The sequence below is a fragment of the Cuculus canorus genome, chromosome 3 (genome assembly GCF_017976375.1).
Source record: "Cuculus canorus isolate bCucCan1 chromosome 3, bCucCan1.pri, whole genome shotgun sequence".
NCBI classification, from domain to species: Eukaryota; Metazoa; Chordata; class Aves; order Cuculiformes; family Cuculidae; genus Cuculus; species Cuculus canorus.
This window is the reverse complement of record NC_071403.1, coordinates 63,719,612-63,741,805: the sequence shown is the minus strand read 5'-3', so window position 1 is coordinate 63,741,805 and position 22,194 is coordinate 63,719,612. Positions and strand designations below refer to the sequence as shown.

The 22,194-nt window shown below is 37.4% G+C and overlaps 1 protein-coding gene across 1 annotated transcript in view; it reads right to left on the bottom strand.

The window, feature by feature from the left end:
• Positions 1–22,194, bottom strand: part of RYR2 (ryanodine receptor 2) — a 388,712-nt gene that overhangs the window by 203,219 nt on the left and 163,299 nt on the right. The window contains exons 9-12 of the mRNA XM_054062870.1: positions 18,081–18,180; positions 11,463–11,559; positions 7,954–8,028; positions 5,840–5,996 (exon numbers count right to left, since the gene is read on the bottom strand). Coding sequence (XP_053918845.1) covers positions 5,840–5,996; positions 7,954–8,028; positions 11,463–11,559; positions 18,081–18,180 — 429 coding nt within the window. The remainder of the gene's footprint in view (positions 1–5,839; positions 5,997–7,953; positions 8,029–11,462; positions 11,560–18,080; positions 18,181–22,194) is intronic.

Below are 22,194 nucleotides of genomic sequence, written 5' to 3'. Positions count from 1 at the left end.
ACACCATACACATGTACCTTGACAATACACAGTAAGAGGTGACAAAGATTTGGTTTGAAATGAACAGAAAAAAAACCTCTAATTTATTAAAGGATTTTAGGAAGTGTTTGCATTAAGTAAAGGAAGATAGCATGTAGCTAGATTTTCACTCTACAATTGTAAGCACTTAAAAAATTAATTATTAACACTCAGGTGAAGTTCTTATTCTTACTTCTTATAATGTTAAGATGTAATATATTCATCAATTCAGGTTATTAAACTGTTTCTGGATAAAGATGTTAATTTCACTATCTTGTACCTCTCATACTCCTTAAGTGCTGAAATCCTTATTAAAATCTTGTCCATTAGTATGTGGTAATAATTGATTTATTAATATATCTGATTTATTACTGATTTATTGTGAGCTTCTACTTCATTATTAATTTTTTGTTCATATCATTTCTCAAAATGCTGTATTCAATTCTTTCAAAACCTAGCAGAAATAACTTGAATATAATAACATTTGGCAATGAAAACCTACTTCTAATAGGACACTGCACACAAATGATGATACAAGAAACAATAAATTAGGTCTTGCTATAGCATGAAGAAATTACAGCCTGATTTCAAGCTCCAGTCTTTTCCATTATCTTCATAACTAGAAGACAGTGCAAACCTTTGTGAAGATATTGTGCTTCTACATTTTTAACATTTTTCTCTTCCAAGTCTTCCTCCTTGCAAACAACTTCTTAAAATATGAATGTATGAATTCACAGATTTTCTCAAAAAACACTGTCAATAACATAAAGGGTCATTAATTTAAAATCTTATTGTGTACTGTCTTTAAAGTCTGCTGGCTATAACAGATATTCAAGTGGTTTGATATTGCAGTCTTCATTCCAATTAGAATTAACATTACATTGAATTAGCATAAAAATTGTAGCGTTAACAATTTGCCAAACAAATTGTCCTCACTTATGTAAGTACACTGATAACTCAGCGTACATGTAAGTTCAGAGCCCAGACAGAATTCAATCACAATGAGTTGAGCTCTTTCCTGCAAATAAATATAGCAGCCAGGAAAGCACAGAAGCTGGATTGAATACAAGAGAGAAGATGGAAACCTAGGGGATGGTGTGGGGGTAGCAGGCATTAAAGCGTTCATTTGGGAACTTCAAGACACTTGGCATTTTGGAGGAGAGAACAGGAACCAGAAATTGTTTAGAAAGTGGAAGATTTGAATGGAATGCTGGATTTGTGCCAATAAACGGCAGGTAGATGTGAAATTAGATTTCATTATCTACCAAAAAATATATTAACAGTGAAAATCAGGATTGGAAAAGCATCAGAAATCACCATGTGACTATTTAATACTTGCATATTGGTATAGATACTACTTGATGCAAATTTCCAGCCCATTCTCAGCATAACCTGTCATTATATAAACATCTGCTAATTCTTCCCACAGTATATCTACAAAGAAAAGCTTCAGTTTTATTTGCAGTCCAGGCCCATTCTCAGATTATCAACTTTATCTAAAGATCAAAAGCCTTGATTCATTACACTGGAATAGACAGAAACAATTGGGGTTTGCAAAAAACTGTAAGCCATCTCAGTAATGCAAAGCAACAAAAATGCATTGGAAATGAACAGGTTTATTGAAGAAAACCCCAGATTTTCTCCAGAAGGACGTACTCTTTATGAACAGATTTTATTCAATGCATAAGAGAAGACAAGCCAATCTTTACACATTTTTTGTGGACTAAATGGGCAAAATAATTTTAAATGGTTTTTATCTTAATTTCAAAAAAATACCCAATGAAACCTACCTTTAAATGTGTTATTTCACTCTAATGCTACTGTTTAGTTCCTTATAACAGTACCCAAAAGGGTTCCCATGACAAAGGCTTGTCCTTTCAATTTTATCTCTTGTCATCTGATTCAACATATACCTATTGTGGCAGCCTTTCAGGACGGACATTCTAGCAGTCTCACTAACTGGAAGAAGCTAATTTGTGCCCGTTTTAAGCTGGCAATAATACATTTCCTATTAAATTTTATTAAGAAACAGGTAAAGATATAAAAATGCAGGCTATAAAAATTTATTAATTGATATACTTCTAGCCACTGGAAAAGACTGTGGACAGGAAAAGCAAACTATACAGAAAATGTATAAGCATTTCTTAATTAGGAAAATTACCTTATTTCAGTGGAAAAGTGATATTAAGCCAACACTTTTCATCAAAAAGAATCAATATTTAGCAATTGTGAGAGAAAAAAATTTACTGAACCTAATCACTACAAACTCAGGTCTATAAAATAGCCATATATCTGGGGAATAATTTGTTGATATCAGTAGAAATCCTAATATGAGTAAAGCAAGACTGGAAGAGAGAAAAAACCAATTTTTTGAATTTCAGATGCTTGATGATTATTAGGGTAATACATAGTAAGTAACCGGACCATAAAGCCCCGGGGAAAAAATTCCCCGGGGCAAAAAAAAAAAGAAGACACTGTTAGCTGTTTGTCTTGTGATGTTATTAAACTTACACATTTCTTTATTTTGTTATGATATTTTTCACATAAGAAGATTCTGACCTCATATTTCAGCTTCTGTACCAGAATGTGGTGCTTTGGGGGAAATAAAAAAAAAGGTATGGGTGCGTGCGTACACGTGTGTGTCTGTGCGTGTTACTTTGAGCATCTGAGAAAAGTATTCTGGCTCATACGAGACATTTTATAAAAATCTTTAGCTTCCTGGTCCTCTTCAACTGAATTTTTAAATGCAGCACTGGTAAACTAATGTGTCTAAATTTACGAGTAAAGGCCTTGCACATAATAAGCTTTAAAACACCACCAAATGTTGAGCATTAACATTTCCACCTGAATTTTCAGATTTACAGGGGATATATTTTCAATATTTTCTCTGCAAACATGAAAACTGCTTTCCATTTGGAAATTGGAATTATCACCTACTCACATGCCTGAAGGAACCGTCTTTAACACTGCAAATAAGGGTACTCTTCCCCCATCGGATTTTGCTAACTTTTTTATAGCACATTAAATGCTGTCTTTTCGTGTACTGGGAGGAAGTATTATGTTTGTGGCAGAAAAAAGTATTAAAATTGCTATAAGACCTAGTTACTTGACAGACTCTTACTATTATTGTTCCATATTCAACAGAGAAGCTGAGGGGCTGCCTCTTTTCCAGGACTAATTCTTTTGGGCTAAGTACAAGCAACAACACCAGTAAAAGAATGGTGTCCATACACACTCGGAGAAAAAGAGATGTGCTAAAACTGCTTTCCCTCTCTACAGAACCCTCTCTAAGACTGCTATTATTTTGAAATATTTATTTAATGCTCTTTTCCAGAGAGGGAAGGCACCTAAAAATTAGGTGCCTGTATCCTAATAAAGTGAAATCTGACATTCCTTTAAGAATTCCTAAGCAGGATACTGGATTCATCCTCAGCAGCAAAGAGCAAACAGTATACTTCTGTGGCATCCCCATAATCACTTCCTAGTAAGTTTTTAGCTGAAATGAATGCTGACATCCACAAAATTATCATTAGATATGATTTTTCCAAGTTTTCAATTTCTTTGAAAATGCATTCATAAATAACAGTAAGATTATCTGTCACATGCTGATTAACCTATAGAATCCTCTTAAAATACCATTGCGTTATTTCAAGAATTGCCTACTATGACATGTTTTCACATGTCCCAAAGCCTTTCATCTCTGCTCTGCTCAGCACAGAATAGGTTTGGTCACTTAATAACTAAATCTAAAAATGGTAGAACAAAACCACTTCAAAACATAAATCTTCAAAAATACTTCACAGAATCACCAGGTTGGAAAAGACCTCCTGGATCGTCGAGTCCAACCATTCCTATCAACCAATAAACCATGCCCCTGAACATCTCATCTACCCATCTTTTATATACCTCCAGGGATGGTGACTCAACCACCTCCCTGGGCAGCCTGTTCCAATCCCAATGAACCTTTGAAAAATTTTGTCCTGATGTCCAGCCTGAACCTCCCCTGGCAGAGCTTGAAGCCATTCCCCCTTGTCCTGTCCCCTGTCAATCGGGAGAAGAGCCCAGCTCCCTCCTCTCTAAAACCTCCTTTTAGGTAGTTGTAGAAAGCAATAAGGTCTCCCTTCAGCCTCCTCTTCTCCAAGCTAATCAACCCCAGTTCTCTTAGCCACTCCTTGTAAGACTTGTTCTCCAGCCCCTTCACCAGCTTTGTTGCTCTTCTCTGGACATGCTGCAGAGTCTCAACAGCCTTCTTGTAGTGAGAGGCCCAGAAGTGAACACAGTATTCGAGGTGCGGTCTCACCAGTGCCCAGTACAGGGGCAGAATAACCTCCCTGGCCCTGCTGGTCACACCGTTTCTGATACAAGCCAAGATGCCACTGGCCTTCTTGGCCACCTGGGCACACTACTGGCTCACGTTCAGTTAGCTGTCAACGAAGTGCCCCAGGTCTTTCTCTTCCAGGCTCCTTTCTAGCCACTCTCTCCTGGTCTGTAGTGCTGCACAGGGTTTTTTTGTCCCAAGTGCAGGCGTCGGCATTCGGCCTTGTTAAACCTCATACCATTGGTCTCAGCCCAGCGTCTTCCAGATAAGACTTGCAAACTCAGGTTGAAAAAAACAAGTGAAGAAATTTTAAACACATTTCCTAATCTCCAAAACTAATGTGCATATGCTTCTAAGAAAACAGAGACAAAGCACCTTCTCCATATCAACAAAAGATACTGTGAATTGCTAACAATTCTTGCTTTCAAATATTTTTTTTATTAAATAATGCATGTAACAGTAGAGTACAGCATATTGTTCCACTCTTTTTGGAATAACCTCAAGTGAAGACTACATCTTGAGAATCGGTGAATGAATTATTTTATTCTTTTTGCTGCAAAGTGGAATAGCTGGTGAGATCTACAGTAACTGCAACAGGAACTCTCCAATACAGTTGCACTGCATTGTCCTAAAACATTTAAGTATTTCTGTAGCTTTTCTAACTGGTTTAAAAAGAAATCAAACACATTGTCTGGGTCTCCAAACAATCACTTGAGCTAAAGTCTTTGTTATTAGAATGCAAATTTCTATATACCTGCTTTCAGGTATCTATTAATTTCTTATCTTTCCAAGAAGACAAATAATTAAAATTATATAACCCACATGCTAAAGAAAAGTTATTCAATAATTCTGTTTATTATTTCTACATATTTTAGAAGATATATTTTTTAAAAATGAAGACTATTGTAGGAAAGATTTTAGCAAAATCATGCTGCAGGAGAAAAGTATGAGAAATCAAAGGATGTTAAAGAATTTAACACATTATCATTTTTAACTGTTTACCATTATAAAAAGTACAGTTCTGAACTTGAAATGCAATATTGAAAGTGTCAAATGAAAAATTCAACTACGGTAACTTTAGACTACAGTAAACTATCAAATCCTGATTTTCCAATATTATTTAAATAACCCTTAATACTATTAATTTTGCCTATGTCAGCAAACAGATACAAGCAGTGCAGTACCATGGAAGTTCATTATGAAAAAAAAAAAAATTAAAATATTTAAAAAATGAGGAAACTGTTCAGAAGTAGACAAGCAGAACAAAAAAAAACAAAACAAAACAAAAAAACAGCACTACAAAATACCAGACAAAACAGCATTATACAATGAGAATATGACAAAAGAAGCTGCTTAAATATCAATTATATTGAAGTGGAATTTTGTTTAATCAGTGAAAAGGTAGAAGGCTCTGATAACTCATGCAATAGGAAATATCTAAATCTTGCTTACAGAAGAGACTGGAATTACTGCTAATGATATTAATGCTGCACTGATTCATACCTTGGAAGACCGAAAACAGAATGCCGTAGATTTCACATCTGCCTTCTCTTTGTCTGTAAGAAGAAGAGTCTTGTCATCCAGGAGACTTAAATATTTTCCCGTTGTTATATGTCTTAGTCTGAATGGCTGTCCCCATCTAATGTGGCTGCCACTCCACCTGAGAAAGTTAATAGGAAATGTTTGGGATTAGTTTACTAATTAAACTTCTAAAACTCTTTACTTATTGGTTTTAAAGAGGCCATACAAAGAGATTTTCCTCTCAACTATTTTCTTTTGTAAATTAAATTGTCTCTTCTGTTTAGGCTGAGGGGAGAGGACTTTGAGGAGGAGGGAAATATGGAAGCTTTGTATCTTAGAAATACATTTCTTTTTTTGTCTTCTACACAACATAGTCTGTATACTCCACAAATTCACATCTAAGTATTAGCATTCTAGTGCAACTTCTGCTTCTTAAGAAAAAGCTCATGTCATGAATCTCCACTATTGTGTTGCTGAGTCTGGTACAACACATCAGCTCTGCACCTTCCATACTATGAGACATGCAGGCAGACTGCCTTTTCTTCTTCTAGTTTGATCCAATTTTCTCTTGGACCCTATAGCTATGCACCATAAGGAAAAGAAAACAATAAATGTAGTGCAATTGAGCCATGCCCGTAAGTCATGCATGTAGGACAGGAAAAAAAGCAATTCATGTGCACTTACAAGAAATGCCTTTCGAGCAGAAAAGTATCTTATGAAGCCATTTCTAACTACTAGAAATTCTTTTCTGCAATGTGAGAATATGAAATCCTGCCACCTTTCAAGAAAGAAAGCAACACTGAACGATAGCATCTGTCATCCCATGATACGGCATCCCATGGTACAGCATCCCAAGAGTCAGCCTGTATACATGCAGCCTTGTCCAGGCAATTTTTATGAGAGTTTTCCACTAACAAGAAGAGTTCAGAAACCATAATTCCTTCAGAACCATATAAAATTAACAGAATTAACACTATATTTGCAATCATTCTGGGAAGGACTACAACTGATAGAGGAGTTCAGGCATGCATATACTAAGTCATAAATTGAAGCATTTGCATGAATATGCCCACAACTTAATAGCAATGAATGTATATTGCTATTAGAATATCATACAGTGAAATAAGGAGGTGGTGGATTTGTAGTGTTATTCTTTGGGTTTTTTTTGCCTGGTAAGAAAGTCAGATTCCTTAAAAAGAAAGATTATCACTGCTTTTGCTTAGTTGTTTTGACAGTTCTCAGTTTCTCTCAATTCTATATGTTGATATGTTTGCAGTTCGAAAATTTGTATACAGTATCTGTCAAAGTGAGATATATGACAGTCCTAAAACAAACCCATAATTTTGCAAATCCCCACGTTATTCTAGTACCACTGCTCATTAGGGAAGTACATGCAATGAGGAAAATAAAAAGCCAGAAATCCTTCCATAGTTTCATTTTTGTCACTTAAGCACTCTCAAGCTAATTTTAGCCCAAAGCAAAAAATCTTACTGCCCTATCAATGGCCTTTAACGTCATCCTGTTAAATAAAATGTACACACAGAAAACAGCATCATTAGAGTGTAACCTTTCCCTAAGCAGCCTTGATTTAATCTCTAAAAAGCCATCATTTATTAGTCACTAGAAATTTTATCATAAGCACATACTGTAATGCAATTTAAGTGCACTTTTACAGTGCAATTACCTTAACAAATAAGGGACAATTCCTTACTATCATTCCAACACTCACGCAAGGCAGAATTTTTTGATAATTATTGCCTTTGAAGACTTCCAAATAGCTTAAAGACCTTAAGGGGTGGCACACACGAACTATTATTTTCAAGAAAACCAGTTCAGATTATGTCATACCTATGTGTTAAAAATGTAAATGGTGAATTCACTGACAAAAAAATAGTCAAAACACACAGCATGTGTGTCAACAGGCTATCTCTCGAGAAAGTCGATTAATTTTTGATGAAAGTGTTACAGAGGAGTTTTTGAAGATTATTTTAGTATTATCAGTCTGGCAGCATTTATCACTATTATCAGTAACACTCTTACAAAACAAAAAATGCTCTATCAAATTGGTGTTTTTTTCTGAAAGAGATTTTACTTACGCAACTCTTAGCGTCTCTAGTCGCCAAAGGGAACGAGCATGAATTGACACAGCACCACCTTCATAATGGACAGTTCTGAAAACCAAGCAAAGGCACAATCTAAATATTCAGCTCTGTTGTAAGAATTCATCATATTTGTTTGTTTACTATATCTCTCAAGACCACCAAGACAATTACTGCAACTGTCAAGTGCAAATATTATCATATTCAAAACCAGCTCCTATCAATTAAATTTCAGATCTATTCAATTTTATTTTGTCTTTAGTGTCCGTTATTGTGATATTTGTAACAATGAGGATATGCAGTGTTTGCTTAGACATCTTTCGGAGTGTTTTGAGGATAGGGAATTCAGGAAAAAAAAAAGCAAATAACTTTATAATTTCAATATTTCTAGATTCTAAGAAAAAAAACCCCAAATATCACATGATGATAAAGATTTGTGATTATTGCATACAACTCACACAAAAAAGGCAGTTTTTTGTCAGAGCTTATACTATTAAAATAACCATGCAATATATGACATTGAATTACGAAGATCCATCTGTTTGCAATGTATTTTATTATTGCAGCACCTGAAGTCCCACAGCTGCACTGATACAGTCTTCAGTCTTCACTGATACAGCTCAAATATTAACAGCTTTCTATCTCCCAGTTTTAAGATGTAATAACACCTCCAGCTGCTGCACATACGCAGAAATCTGAGTGTTTCGAAACAATCAACTGAGCCTAAAAAATTTTGAGGCTTTGTTTTCCTCCATTAATCTACACACAGATAAGTGGTATATATTGGATCCACAAAATGGTTTAGATTTACAGTTACCAAAAGCCCTAAGTTAGGTAATCTGACTTCTCTTCAAAGGAAACTCCGAGGAATATGGTGAGTATTAAGCACTGCCACTTCTAGATTTAGGCAGTCATTCTTCGGACTGCTTCCTGTCTGCACCTTTATTTCCGCCCTAACACACTGCAAGATTTTAAAAAGCTAGGCCTTTCCCTTGGGAACATGAATAAAGGAGTCACTTATGCAAAGGAGTGCTTTCACTCTGCTTATCAGATCAAGCATGTCCGGGAACACTGCCAAAGAATGGCCTAATTTTATGGATCCAGGAAGATCTTATGGATTGAGTAAATGTTGTGATCTTCAGCCAGGATCAGGCACTGCCAAAAATACCTAGAGGCATAACTTTAGAGAATAGTAATATTGAAATTGTAGACATTTCCCATTTTTTGTTAGAAGCAATTTTTTGAGGACTGCAATTTTTGAATTAGGTATCTAACACCTACTAGGCTTTAGCTGCCAAAGACCTCCCATGGAAGTGATACAGAGGGACTGAATGTTTAGGACAGAGAAAATCCCAGCATTGAAAAAGATGTTTAAATCCAAAAGAAACAGCAAGTTAGAATATACTTCTCAGTACTGCTAACAATACATGAAACTATAGATGCCCTAACATTCCTCTTGGAATATCCTAAAAAGTATTAAGGAAATAAATGCTCCCATGCATTGCAAATAAGGACAAATTATACAGGAAAAATTAAAAATTATACAGGAAAAAAAAATTAGTCAAAATACAAAACCAAGATTTTCTCACTACAATTATGAACCACTCACACTGAATATTCATGACCAATGTTTAAATAGAAATTATGGCACCTGGTCCATGTACCATAAATAAGTTAAAGATGCATATATGAACATGTATGAAATCCTCCCCTTGACCTTATATCCAATATTTTCTCCACGTATTATCTTATTTTTTTGCTGCAGTGGTTGTGGTGCTAGGAGCCGTTGGCAGGTAACAGTGTTTCATACCATCTTTACAGAAAGGAATGAAATTCAAAGTAAATGTTACTTTTTTATTGAAATTGACCTTCACTAGTATAGTAAAATGCAGATGGTGAACTATCTTGCTGTCAGCTGCTTCTGTGTTCAGACACTCTTCTCTTCAGGTATTTGTTCAAATTCCTGCAACAGACTGGGATTATGTTGTACCATTTAAACAATAACAGATCAGATGACACCCTGGTTGGTTTATTTGGGTTGTGGCTGGAGCAGTGGGTTGCATGCTTTAGGGGCTTGGAGGGGGTTGTTGTGGGGTTTTTTTAAAGTTGAACCATTCTGATTACATCTTGGTTTATAACAAAAATGCATTTGGAATCTTTGCATAATAACCAACCTTATTTTTAGAAAACTGCCTAGGAGGATCCTTCACTTCAAAACAATTCCCATTAGATACCAGGTGACATTGCAGAATAAAATTGTTATTTTAGGACTCCGAATTTTTTTCTTTTTTATTGTTTGAAAAGGCATAAAGGGAAGGTATTTGCAGAAAAATAAAAATGAGAGTCATGACAGAGATGGAACATCTCAGTGTCCTTTGCTGCTCTGCAGAGCAGAGTTATTCTTCAGGCATATGCTGAAACAAAATAAACCAAGTGCAGCCACAATAACCTACCACATTTTAAGTCTAATCATTTTGAAATATCTTCTGTGTCCAAAAATTATTCCCTTATCCAAAGACGAGAAATAGCCAGAAAGGCTTGGTTAGCAGCTGTATAAGAAAATCACAAACCTTAAGTGAAACACCTTAGGGCTTTCTCATTAATATTTAGAAACTCATGGAAGATTGTTGTTATATTTTACGAGAGTTTTCAGTATCTTGTTCTTATCTTTACAAATAGGACTAAAATAGAATAAAAATACATTTCTATTTGCAAAGCAAAACCCCTCGTTTGGAAATGAATGAATAGCACTTTCTTTGTTATGGAAATGAAGTTCTCCAATATGCTGCATTAAGCAAACAATTCCAAAAGCAACATTATCATTTAGCAATCTTCAGACGAAGGTAGGAATAAATCACATGATGCTGCCTGACAGAAAAGAAACTTAGGGTATATTTTATTAGAGCAAATACATGGGTCTTCCATTCACTCATGTAACCACTCTACTGAGACATGCCAATTCAGTGCCAGTCATCTTACCATTTGAATTTATTAGTTAACAAAGAGAAATACATATTGAGCTGTTATCACTTCTCTACTTCCATTCTAGGATTCCTTTAGTCAAGAAAATAACCATAAATTAAGTTCTAGATTACCATGTCAGGTACACTGGAGATCAGTACCCAGATTAGTAACCTTGAAGGAATGGGCAGTAAATGTAACATAACCTGTTCTGAGGAATTTTGCATAACTATATATATATATATTAAAAAAAAAAAAGCAGTAAAGAAAAACACCACTTTTCAATCACAATGTTTTTAAGTCATTAAAGATGACACTAAGTTATCAAAAATCACTATTATTTGTACACCTGGTAAGCAAAATCAGCCTAGAACAGTACTGAAGCAAAAACGCAAGAAGCTCATGTTCAAAGTTCACCTCAACAATATTCCTTCTCATGAGTAATACATCTCATCACAATATCCTTAAGAAATCTGTATTGTGAGTGACACTTAATATTCATTCCGTAACACTTGTTAGTATACTATTATAAGCTGGAAACCTACCTTCTTTGTTCTTCTCCATGTTCACCTGAAGGGACTGTCAAACATTCATCCATGTGACCATGCAACAACCTCAGAACATCCCCTCCAATCAGATATCCTTGAATAAAGGGAGAAAATTAAATGCATTTGTCTGAATGCAGCAACACATAAAACTAAAGTTCAAATTGTAATAAATACTATCAGTTTTATTTCTTTTATTACTGTTGGTATTTAATGTTTCTTTAGAAAGAGTCAGAAGAAGGGGATGATATCTTGTACTCTGGGGAGCCAGTTGAACATTATCAAGTGAGAAAAGTTGCAAGTCTATTTAAGTAGGAAAGAATGGGTCTGGAAAGCCATAGACAAGGAACTGTCCAGAGGTAGAGCAACCTAGTAAAAGATTGATCCAAAAGAAAAAAAGGAAGCGAGTACTTCCTTCCCATATTACAACAGATAAAGTGGGAGACACTTTTCTATGTTACCTACTCACTTTGAGGTTTGATTTAAGGAATTTCAGTTTATATATTAACAAACAAAGATTGATTGTTTCATTGATTGATCTAGCTTTAAAATCCATTTTGACGTTATTGAAAGTCTTCTGTGAGAAAAACTTCCGTGAAGATCCATTCAAAACTGTTTAACTTAAGATTCCCAACCTACAAAAGTGATTTATTTGCTTTCCAAAGGGAAACTCTTATAGTGCCTACACTAGCACCATACATGCAGGTTCAAAGCCAAACATTTGGCTCTGTAGAATCCAGCTACAGGTATGGATCTTCAGAAATGAAGGCACAGAGCACACGCATAGCATGCCAGTGTTTGAAGAGCCAGAATATGTCAACCAGAAGCCAAAATTAAAGTCATAATTGTAATCAGTAAAGATATTAACAAGGCAGGGGCTTTTTCATCAGTCTCGTTGCATCAAAGATGTGACACTAAAAAGAAATTTAATTTTATGTTACCCTACAAATATTGTACTAAAATCTAGTAATTGTACTATAATCTAGTACTAAGACTCAGTAGATTTGAATTGCAATTCAATGATATTTTTTTTCAGTCTAACAAGTTAAACAAGTATGTATGGTAATTTCCTAAACTTTTGCTAAAACTGGTTATCATAAAATTCTGCATTTGAGCAGGATGTGGGAACATAATTGCTTGGGTTTAGTCTTATAACAAAAATATTTCAAAAACATATTATTAGAATAATTTTTTGAATCTCTGTAGATATTAATAAGTAATGCTGTGCAGTAAAACAGATTTGTACAGGGAAATGGTGCTGAAGACCCAACAGTCACGCTGCACACATTTCACAGGTTTATTTTGAAGCTACGGGAAATCTTTTTCCTGACTATATACCAGGCAATATTATAGGATATTTTTTAAAGCAATTTCAATCAACATCAAATTAGTATTTCTGTGGAAAATTTTAGTACTGAATATTTAAATCCTTGATTTTGACACAGAGTGTTATGTTCAGTATATATAAAACAGTATGAATATAAATTTTTACAGGGACCCCTGTCAATGTAATTCTGGAGATGTTCTGCCCTGAGCAGCTTTTGGATGTTGTTTTGTTTTTAAAGTGCCTCCCACCCATGTCACCATAATTAGCAGAATTACTTGATCTGACTCGGAAAATCTGTTTTGACTTAAACAATAAACTGACTTCTGCATAAGCCAGTTATGCAGACACATATGTAAAAAGAAATAATTTCCTTTTAACTCACTACCTCCAATATCCTAGTTCATTTCACAGACTAGCCATTATTTTCATGTCAAAGTAATTTCACTTAACTTCTCATATTAATCTGTTTTTAATGGGAATTTTTGATTAAGAGATAGCATTGCAGTGTAGTTATTCCTACATAGTAATGTTTTATTCATGAAGACGACAACACATTTTGCAGATACTAACAAATTAGCTTTATTTTCCTCTTCCCTCTTTTTAAGGTAATTTTCTCCAATTTGGCTACAGTTTTACTGAAGCAGATGGGGTAAGGTCTTACATATTGTCAGATTCACTTTTCCCTCACATCAAGCACTTCGAGCACAGGAGCAATTGTTGGTTTAGTTAGAATAAGACCTTTTCCTAATTCTTTTTGACATCATCCAGCTGACCTTCTCTAGAAAAGGTACAGCTTAAAGATAATTGATGTCTATACCCGAGAAAAGTGAAAACAGAAAGGCAGAAATGCACAGCTGCTAAAATCGTTTTATATCATTTTCACATGATTTCCTGTTGGTATAATACGACATTATACTCTATCATTGTGGAATTCTGCTTCCCAAACAGCCAGGCAGATCTCGCTAGTGAGGTTCACCAAACAGAGAGATATGGTGTAGCAAAATCTGAGTCTCAGCTAATAAGCTGCACTAGGATCACTAACACGAATGCCACACCAGTGCTACCAGCAGTGGGAGAACAAGGAGAATGGAGTTTATAGGGAGAGGCAGCAGGTTGGAGAGTAGGTTTTCTCATCTCATTTCATCAACAGAAAAGTTTCCTGAATAAAGCTTAGGACATTGTCAAGCAATGCACTAGCATTTTTTTTTTTTTAAATAACAGATTGCAACAAAAATCACGTCATATGATTTGAATGTGCAGAAACATTCTCATAGTCTAAAACTACAGTCAGCATGTAGAAAGGTGTTGATAATTCTGTCCCTGCAATCTGAATAAGCAAAACTGCAAGAGAATTTCACAATCATGTTATAAAATATGCCAGATAAAAAGAACTGATGTGAAATTTCAGTGTATTGCCTTTTCAAAAATTTGTACCCAAAAATCCCAGGGAGTAAGAAAGGAAGGTCCTGCAGCTCAAACCTTCTTATGGTTCTATTACAAAATCTACTCAAAACTTGATTCTGTAAGAAACTAGAAATCATCTGTCTTTACATCATAGAAAGGTCTAAGTTGGAAGGGACCCCAAAGATCATCTAATTCCACCCCCCCTCCCACTAGACCAGGCTGCCCAAGGCCCCATCCAGCCTGGACTTGAACACTTCCAGGGATATGGCACCCACAACTTCCCTGGGCAACCTGTTCTCACTACCTTCAACTTGAAGAATTTCGTAGTCTAAATCTTTCCCTCCCCAATTTATAGCCATTCCCCCTCGTCCTATCGCTACATGTCTTTGTAGAAAGTCTCTCCCCAGCTTTCTTGTAGCCCCTTCAGGTACTGGAAGGTTGCTATAAAGTCTCCCTGGAGCTTTCTCTTCTCCAGGCAGAGCAACCCAAACTCTCTTAGCCTGTCCTCATATGGGAGGTGCCCCAGCCCTCTGATCATCTTTGTAGCCCTCCTCTGGACCCATTCCAACCGCTCCATATCCTTCTTACATTAAGGATTCCAGAACTGGACACAATACTCCAGATGAGGTCTCACAAGAGAGGAGCAGAGGGGCAGAATCACTTCCCTCGCCCTGCTGGACTCACTTCTTTTGATACAGCCTAGGATACAGTTGGCCTTCTGGGCTGTGAATGCACATTGCCAGCTCACATCAAGCTTCTCATCGACCAGCACCCCCAAGTCTTTCTTCACGTGTCTGCTCACAGTCTGGTCATCCCCCAATCTGTACACGAGATTCACACAGACCCACTTCTCCAGCTTGTCCAGGTCTCTCTGGATGACATCTCATCGTTCCAGTGTGGCAAGAGTGCCACTCAGCTTGGTGTCATCTGCAAACTCACTGAGGGTACACTCAGTCTTGCTGTCTGTATTACTGATGAAGATATTAAACAGCACTGGTCCCAGTACAGACCCCTGGGGCACACCACTTGTCACAAGTCTCCATCTGGACATCAAGCTGTTAAGTACTACTCTCTGAATATGACCATCCAACCAATTTCTTATCCACCGAACAGTTCACCCATTAAATCCATATCTCTCCAATTCAGAGAGAAGGATGTTGTGGGGGACCATGTCAAAGGCTTTATGGAAGTCCAGATAGATCACATCCGTTGGTTTTCCCATGTCCACTGATGTGGTTACCCCATCACAGAAAGCCATTTTATTGGTCATACAGGACTTGCCCTTGGTGAAGCCACGCTGGCTGCCACTAATCACCTCCCCATTTTCCATGTTCTTTAGTATAGCTTCTAGGAGGATCTGTTCCATGATCATTGAGGTGAGGCTGACAGGTCAGTAGTCCCCAGGGTCATTTTCTCTACCCTTTTTAAAAACGGGCACAATGCTACCCTTCTTGTAGTCACCGGAAATTTCTGACTGCCATGACTTTTCAAACATCATGGAGAGTGGCATGGCAACCAATTCCCTCAGGACTCCGGGATGCATCTTATCAGGTCCCACAGACTTATATATGTTCAGGTTTCAGGTGTTCATGAACCTGAACTTCCCCTACAGTGGGAGTGGTTCTACTCCCCCAGCCCCCCCCATATTGTTGTCCATTGATCCAGGAAGGGTGAGGAGAGTGGTTGCCAGTGAAGACTGAGGCAAAAAAAGTTGTTGAGTACCTCAGCCTTCTCCTCATCTGTTGATACAAGGTCACCATTCCCAACCATCAGCAGGGATACGCTTTCTTTAACCTTCCTAGGGGGTCCTACTAACTCCTTGAAGAGCTGGAATTCTGCTTTCCTGAAATTTAGGGTCCTGACTATATTCTTCACCTGTCCCATATCCCTCAGGATCTTGAATTCCACCAGTGTGTGATCACTGCAGCGTAGGCTGTCTCCAATCTTGACATCACTGATGAGCTCACTGGTTTTGGTGATCATCACGTCCAATATTGCATCCCCTCGGGTGGGGGTCTCTATTAGCTGGGTTAAGAAATTATCCTCAATGCACTCTAGGAGTCTCTTGGATTGCCTGCAGCTTGCCAGTGTACTTTTCCAGCATATGTCAGGGTCGTTGAAGTCCCCCAGCATGATGACAGCTTGCAAGCTTGAAGCCTTCTGTAGCTGAAGGAAGAAGGCTTCATCGGTTGGCTCTTCTTGATCAGGTGGCCTGTAGCATACACCAACCACAAGGTTCCTTTTGCTGCCTCAGTCTTTTATTCTGATCCACAAGCTTTCAAACTGTTTGTGGCTACTCTTCACAGACAGCCCTTCACAATATATCCATTTCCTGATATAGAGGGCAACGCCTCCACCCCTCCTTCCCAGTCTGTACCTTCTGAACAGCCTGTAACCATCAACAGCCACACTCCAGTCACGGAATTTATCCCACCAATTTTCAGTGATGGCAACCAGACCATAGCTTTCTGGTAGCACGGTAGCTTCCAGCTCCTCCTGTTTGTTGCCCAAGCTTCGTGCATTTGTAAAGAGGTACTTCAGCTGAACTATTGGCCGCATCGCCTTCTTAGTGGAAGACCCCGTATTTCCTTTAAGGTGTTCTGTGGAATTTTTCTTGCCAGCACCTACTACCTCAGGACCTCCCAGTCAACTCCACAAGACTTCAACTGTGCTGCAGCACCCCCAGCATGCTCTGGGGCAGCAGGTGGAAGGCCCATACCAGCACCCCATCCCTCCAACCATTGTGTGTCCTCCTGAAGCTTGTCATAGGCAAGTCTGATATTATCCCCCTCCCCCTTCACACCTAGTTTAAAGCCCTATCATCCAGAACAACTTTTCTGAAAATCATAGAATCATAGAATTGTTTGCGTTGGAGGGGACTTTAAAGATCTTCTAGTTCAAGGCCCCTGCGATGTCCCAGTCCCCCCCACAAGTACCAGGGCTTGTGGAGGTGAGGCTGTGCCTATCTGTCTATAGAGGGCCTCATTCTCTTGCTCTGCCTGGTCCAGTGGCCTGCAGCAGACCCCCACTGTAATGTCATTTGTCCCTGCCCCTCCTTTAATCCCTACCCATAGGTTCTCGGTCAGCTCCTCATCCACTCATAGGTAGAGATTCATGCGCTTCAGCTGGTCATTGACATAGAGGGCAACACCCCCTGCTCACCTGCCCTGCCCATCTTGCCTGAACAACCTGCATTCCTTCATTTCAACACTCTAATTACCGGATTCTTTGCATCATGTTTGCATGATGCCAATGAGACGATAGGCCTGTGTCTCTAACTTCACTTGTTAGATGTTTTTTTTTTTTCCTTTTCTCTGGAACCAGCATGTCATAAATTCAGGAATACTTGTCCCTTCACATCAGAAGACGCATTAAAAACCCCTTCCTAATTCCTAAATAAAATAAACAAAATTTGAAAGTTGTGTTAGCCTGTCTCTTCCTGTCTTTCCCTTCCTTTTGTTTTTCCCCTCAACCATATGCTCCCAACAAAACCATTCCCTGTCCTAACTTCTAGGATTTCACATCCTACTTCCAATCCTCTTGCACAACATGTTTTATTTAGTTTCGGGGACATGTAACCACAACCACATACATCAGCATAATCTGAGATAATTTAAACTAGGACCAAAAGCCATTTAAAAAACAGCAAAACAAGATTTTAACTAGCTGTTCAGTATTAAAAAAAACAATGTAGAAAACCATCAGTGTCCCTATCAGTATAATTTTTCCTCTCTCTTTTCAACATTTACATAGATATTCACTGGACTGAATGTTTACATAAGAGAAACCCGCTTCCATACTTTAGCCACACTTGGCAGAATAATTCGATTTTTCAGAATTTTCATTTACAATCAGTCTTTCAGTAATGAAAATTGAGTCAATCTTACCTTGGGCAACTTCACTTCCTGAACTGATCGGTGCTACACTCCAAAGTGTCTGCTGGAAAGCTGCATCAACATGCAAGCTACCATTTCCATAAGAGAGATGCTAAAACCAGAAAACAGAGAGGCTTTTATTTGGGATTAATTAAAAATCTCATTACACTATACAATAATAATATCAAAAATACTCTTTATGTATGAAAGAACCAATTGTTCATATCGACTGTATGAATAAACACAAAATCACACCCAGTAACTCTCTGAGGGACATTAGAAATAAACTTACAATAACAACAGCATGTTTGTGTCAAAGAGACATACTTAAATGACACAGAAGGGTCAGCCATCCAGGATATTAGACCACAACAAACACGCTGAAGAACTGTGCTGTGGGAGTCTTACGCTGGTGTTCTTCCTCCTATATGCAATGGGATTTTCCACAAAGTTCAAACACTGGGATGGAACATCAATTTGTATTTCAAGTGTAATTTTCCACTCTATTATTTATTGTGGGCCACTGGCTTCCTAAAACTGCCACCAGATCAAAGAAATCAAGTAATTAACTTGTAAGGTGTGTAAGGGAGTTCCCAAAATATATTCTTGCAGAAATTTTTCCAAGCAAATCTGAAAATATTTTTCCCTGAAAGACTCAGTTTCTGCCTAAGAAGTATTACTTTTTGTGGAAAACACATCATTCAGGGTGGGAAAAAGAGAAAGAAGAAAATAACTGTCATTTAGATCTGCCATCACCAGAGTAGTTATTGTAACTGTATGTTTTGTACACATTGTTTTCACACCATTGTATCAACTGAAGTAGTGTTGTACTTAATAGATAGAGCACTGAACAAAAATATATTGCTGACATCTCTCTTCAGAGCACCTGTTTATATCCATTCTTTTGACTCCAGTTGGAGCTCTGATTATAACTAAGGTGTCTCAAGCTGTCACCAGAGAATCATATCTTTAAAATATATGGTTTAAATTACCTAATACAACATGTGACCACCAAAACATAGAGAGTATATCTCTGCAATTCTCTGACCTTCACTTCACTAGATCTCTTGCTGCATCCTTCAATTTACAAATGAAATCAGGGGTCTTGACAACTACAATTCTATATTTTATGGTGGTCAACCCCTGGACACCATCAATAAAAACAATAAAATGAAGCTCCAAACATGTAGTGGAGGTAGCCTGTTGATGGATATTCAAGGATTTAATTACATCACATGTATGCAAAGAGAAAACAACAGATTAAAGATGAAATCTTAATCCTGGCATTGCCTAACTCCTCAGTGCTGCACTTTACAATCTCAATGTTGTTTTAAAGCAATCTGCTGCCTATCTGTAACTTATTTGGAGCTTATCCGCTTGGTTGGGTACTTTCAGCACAACAAAACTATCAAAATGAAACCAAAATTCCGTAACGCAATGTCCACGATGTGGACATAACACTCATACTGATGTTCAGTAGCCTCCATACCTACTACATAGATCCTTGCTATAACAGAGCATCCAGCAAAAACAGCAGGATGTCATCATCCACAAGGACTACAGGTGTAGCATGTGTCTTTCAGATACACAGTGACAACATTTGCAAAACAGAAATACATTGGGTTCAGGAATCCTACTGTCTCTTCAAATCCTGGTATGGGTCTTCACCCAAGGTCATTCAGTCTTCTGTCTCACCCAAATAACATCTTTCTGTCCAGGCTTAACCAAAAAAAGCCAGATTTGTGTTTCCTACTGATAGACTAATAATCTGCTAAAGCAGCTTTTAGCCTGCAACAGGTTTTTAATCACTTTTCAGAATTAAGTGATGGTATCAGATGAATATGTGTTAACACTACAGTCTACAAGCAGCTTCTCAAGGATAAATTCCAGGATTCAAATCTCCCAGAACACTACAGGTTTCCCAATTAAACTTACCATCATGTTACAAACTCTGTACTGTTCTGCAGAAAAGTAAACACAATCACACCTCTGTTCTTAGGTCTTCAAGAAGAACAAAGTATATTCAAGCTCACTGAAGAGCTTAGGAATCAGAGGGCAATTTTCCCAAGAACCCTTCAGCAGTGATTGCAGCAGCTTAGGTGCCTTTACAATAGTGCTAAATAACTAGATGTATCTAAATTTCACAGTCAGTCTGCATCAAAGTTTCTGTTCTCCGAAATGTGCATGTGCACAAAAAGAAAAAACAAGTCTTATGAGAAGCGGCTGAGAGAACTGGGGCTGTTTAGCCTGGAGAAAAGGATCCTGAGGGAAGACCTTATCACTCGTTATAACCACCTGAAAGGAGTTTGTAGTGAGGTGGGTGTCCATCTCTTCTCCCAAGTAACAAGTGCTAGGACAAAAGGAAATGGCCTCAAGTTGTGTCAGGGGAGGTTTAGACTGAATATTAGGAAAAGTCTCTTCTCTAAAAGGATCGTTGAGCATTGGAGCAGGGTGCCCAATGAAGTGATTGAGCTACCGTCCCTGGAGGTATTTAAAAGATGTCTAGATGTGGCACTTCAGGACATGGCTTATTGGTGGGTTTGGCAGTACTACATTTATGGTTAGACTCAATGATCTTAAAGGTCTTTCCCAAACTAAATGATTCTGTGATACTATGATAAAGAAGGCAAAACTTTTGCTTCAAGCTTCCTTTTGGCTGAGGTATGTCAATACCAACATCTTGTCTAGAAGCATCTGTATCTATCTGCACTTTATATTATGATGTTTCTGCCTTCAATCTCAGGCTGTTCCAATTAGTGAGACGAGCAAAAGAAAATTAATAAAGAAGGTTTATTTTCTGGTACATTTTCAGAACTGCCTACAAGACAGTAGTAGGCTTCAATAGTTAGTACCAGCTGCTGCAGAGATGAAGGCTATAGACATGATCCAGTTCAATTGCTTTCTTTTCTGTGCATGGAGACTCTTGACAGCCTTTGCTAGTTCCCCTTTCTCTCTGACTTTCTTAGAATTACTACAAAGATTAGGCTTGAGAAGCAGCTTCAAACCATTTAGTCACTTAGCCTCAGTGACCCAAGAACCCCTGAGGTTTTCCAAGTCTTAAACAGACACCATTCCCACAACATGCACACAAGACAGGATGCACGCATCAGTGAGAGGGGACACTTCACACATTTCTCTGCTTTTCCTTAGTCTGTCTGAGACCAGGCAGAGCAAAACAGGAAGATGTCCACATTGGAGATATTTTTATCTTGGGAAAGAAAGTAAAAAAGCATGTAACTATGTATACCTGAAAAAAAAAATAAAAAAAAAGAAAAAAACCCAACCCAAACCAAACCAAACCAGAAAACAGCTATACTCCCTTTCTTTTTTTCATTTATTAGGAAGGAAAAACATTTTAGATTAAAAAAAAAATAATGAATTAGCAAGCTAAGTTTAAACTAGACATACCATCTCTAGAACCAAAAGATAACTATTTGTTATCCTCCTACTTATCAGATGTCACTTCTATTAAAATTTATTACCAGAGTTAGTGAAAATGTATTTTGTAACACAAATTACTATATTTACACTGTCAAAAGCAATTAAAATTCAGTCTCAAGGAAAAGAGATATTGGAAAGAATTAGAAGTAACAACTGCATCTGTGTAAAGATTTTATACCATTATTTCTTTGTGTTTATGCCACAAAGCAGCAAGACATTTGCATTCATTGAAACATCTATGAATACTTTTAAAAAGTTTCATTAAATATAAGTAAACATAGAGTGCAGAACAACAAATTATTATCTAAGTTTTCACACAAAGCAGGCAAAGCTCAGGAAATTTCAGGTGGGTTTTAAAACTCTACAAAACCCTGAGGTTTTTGCATTTCTGTAAAGTGGTTTAAACATTTGATCACCAAATCCACAAATAAATACTTTTCTGTTGTTGTTGATAAAGAATCACCAGCACTATATTAACCGATTCCAGTCTATCCACTCAGCATAAATGCATCATCAGCAAAGTCAGAATAGTAGCTGAAACCCACAGATACACAGAAATTACAAATAAGCCATCAAGAATCATCTAGTCCACTATCACACAGTTGGCAGCAGGCAATTGCAAATGCACGGCAGGAAAACATAAGGATCCCACAGAGGGTAGATAGAGGTAGTCTGCATTCCTCCT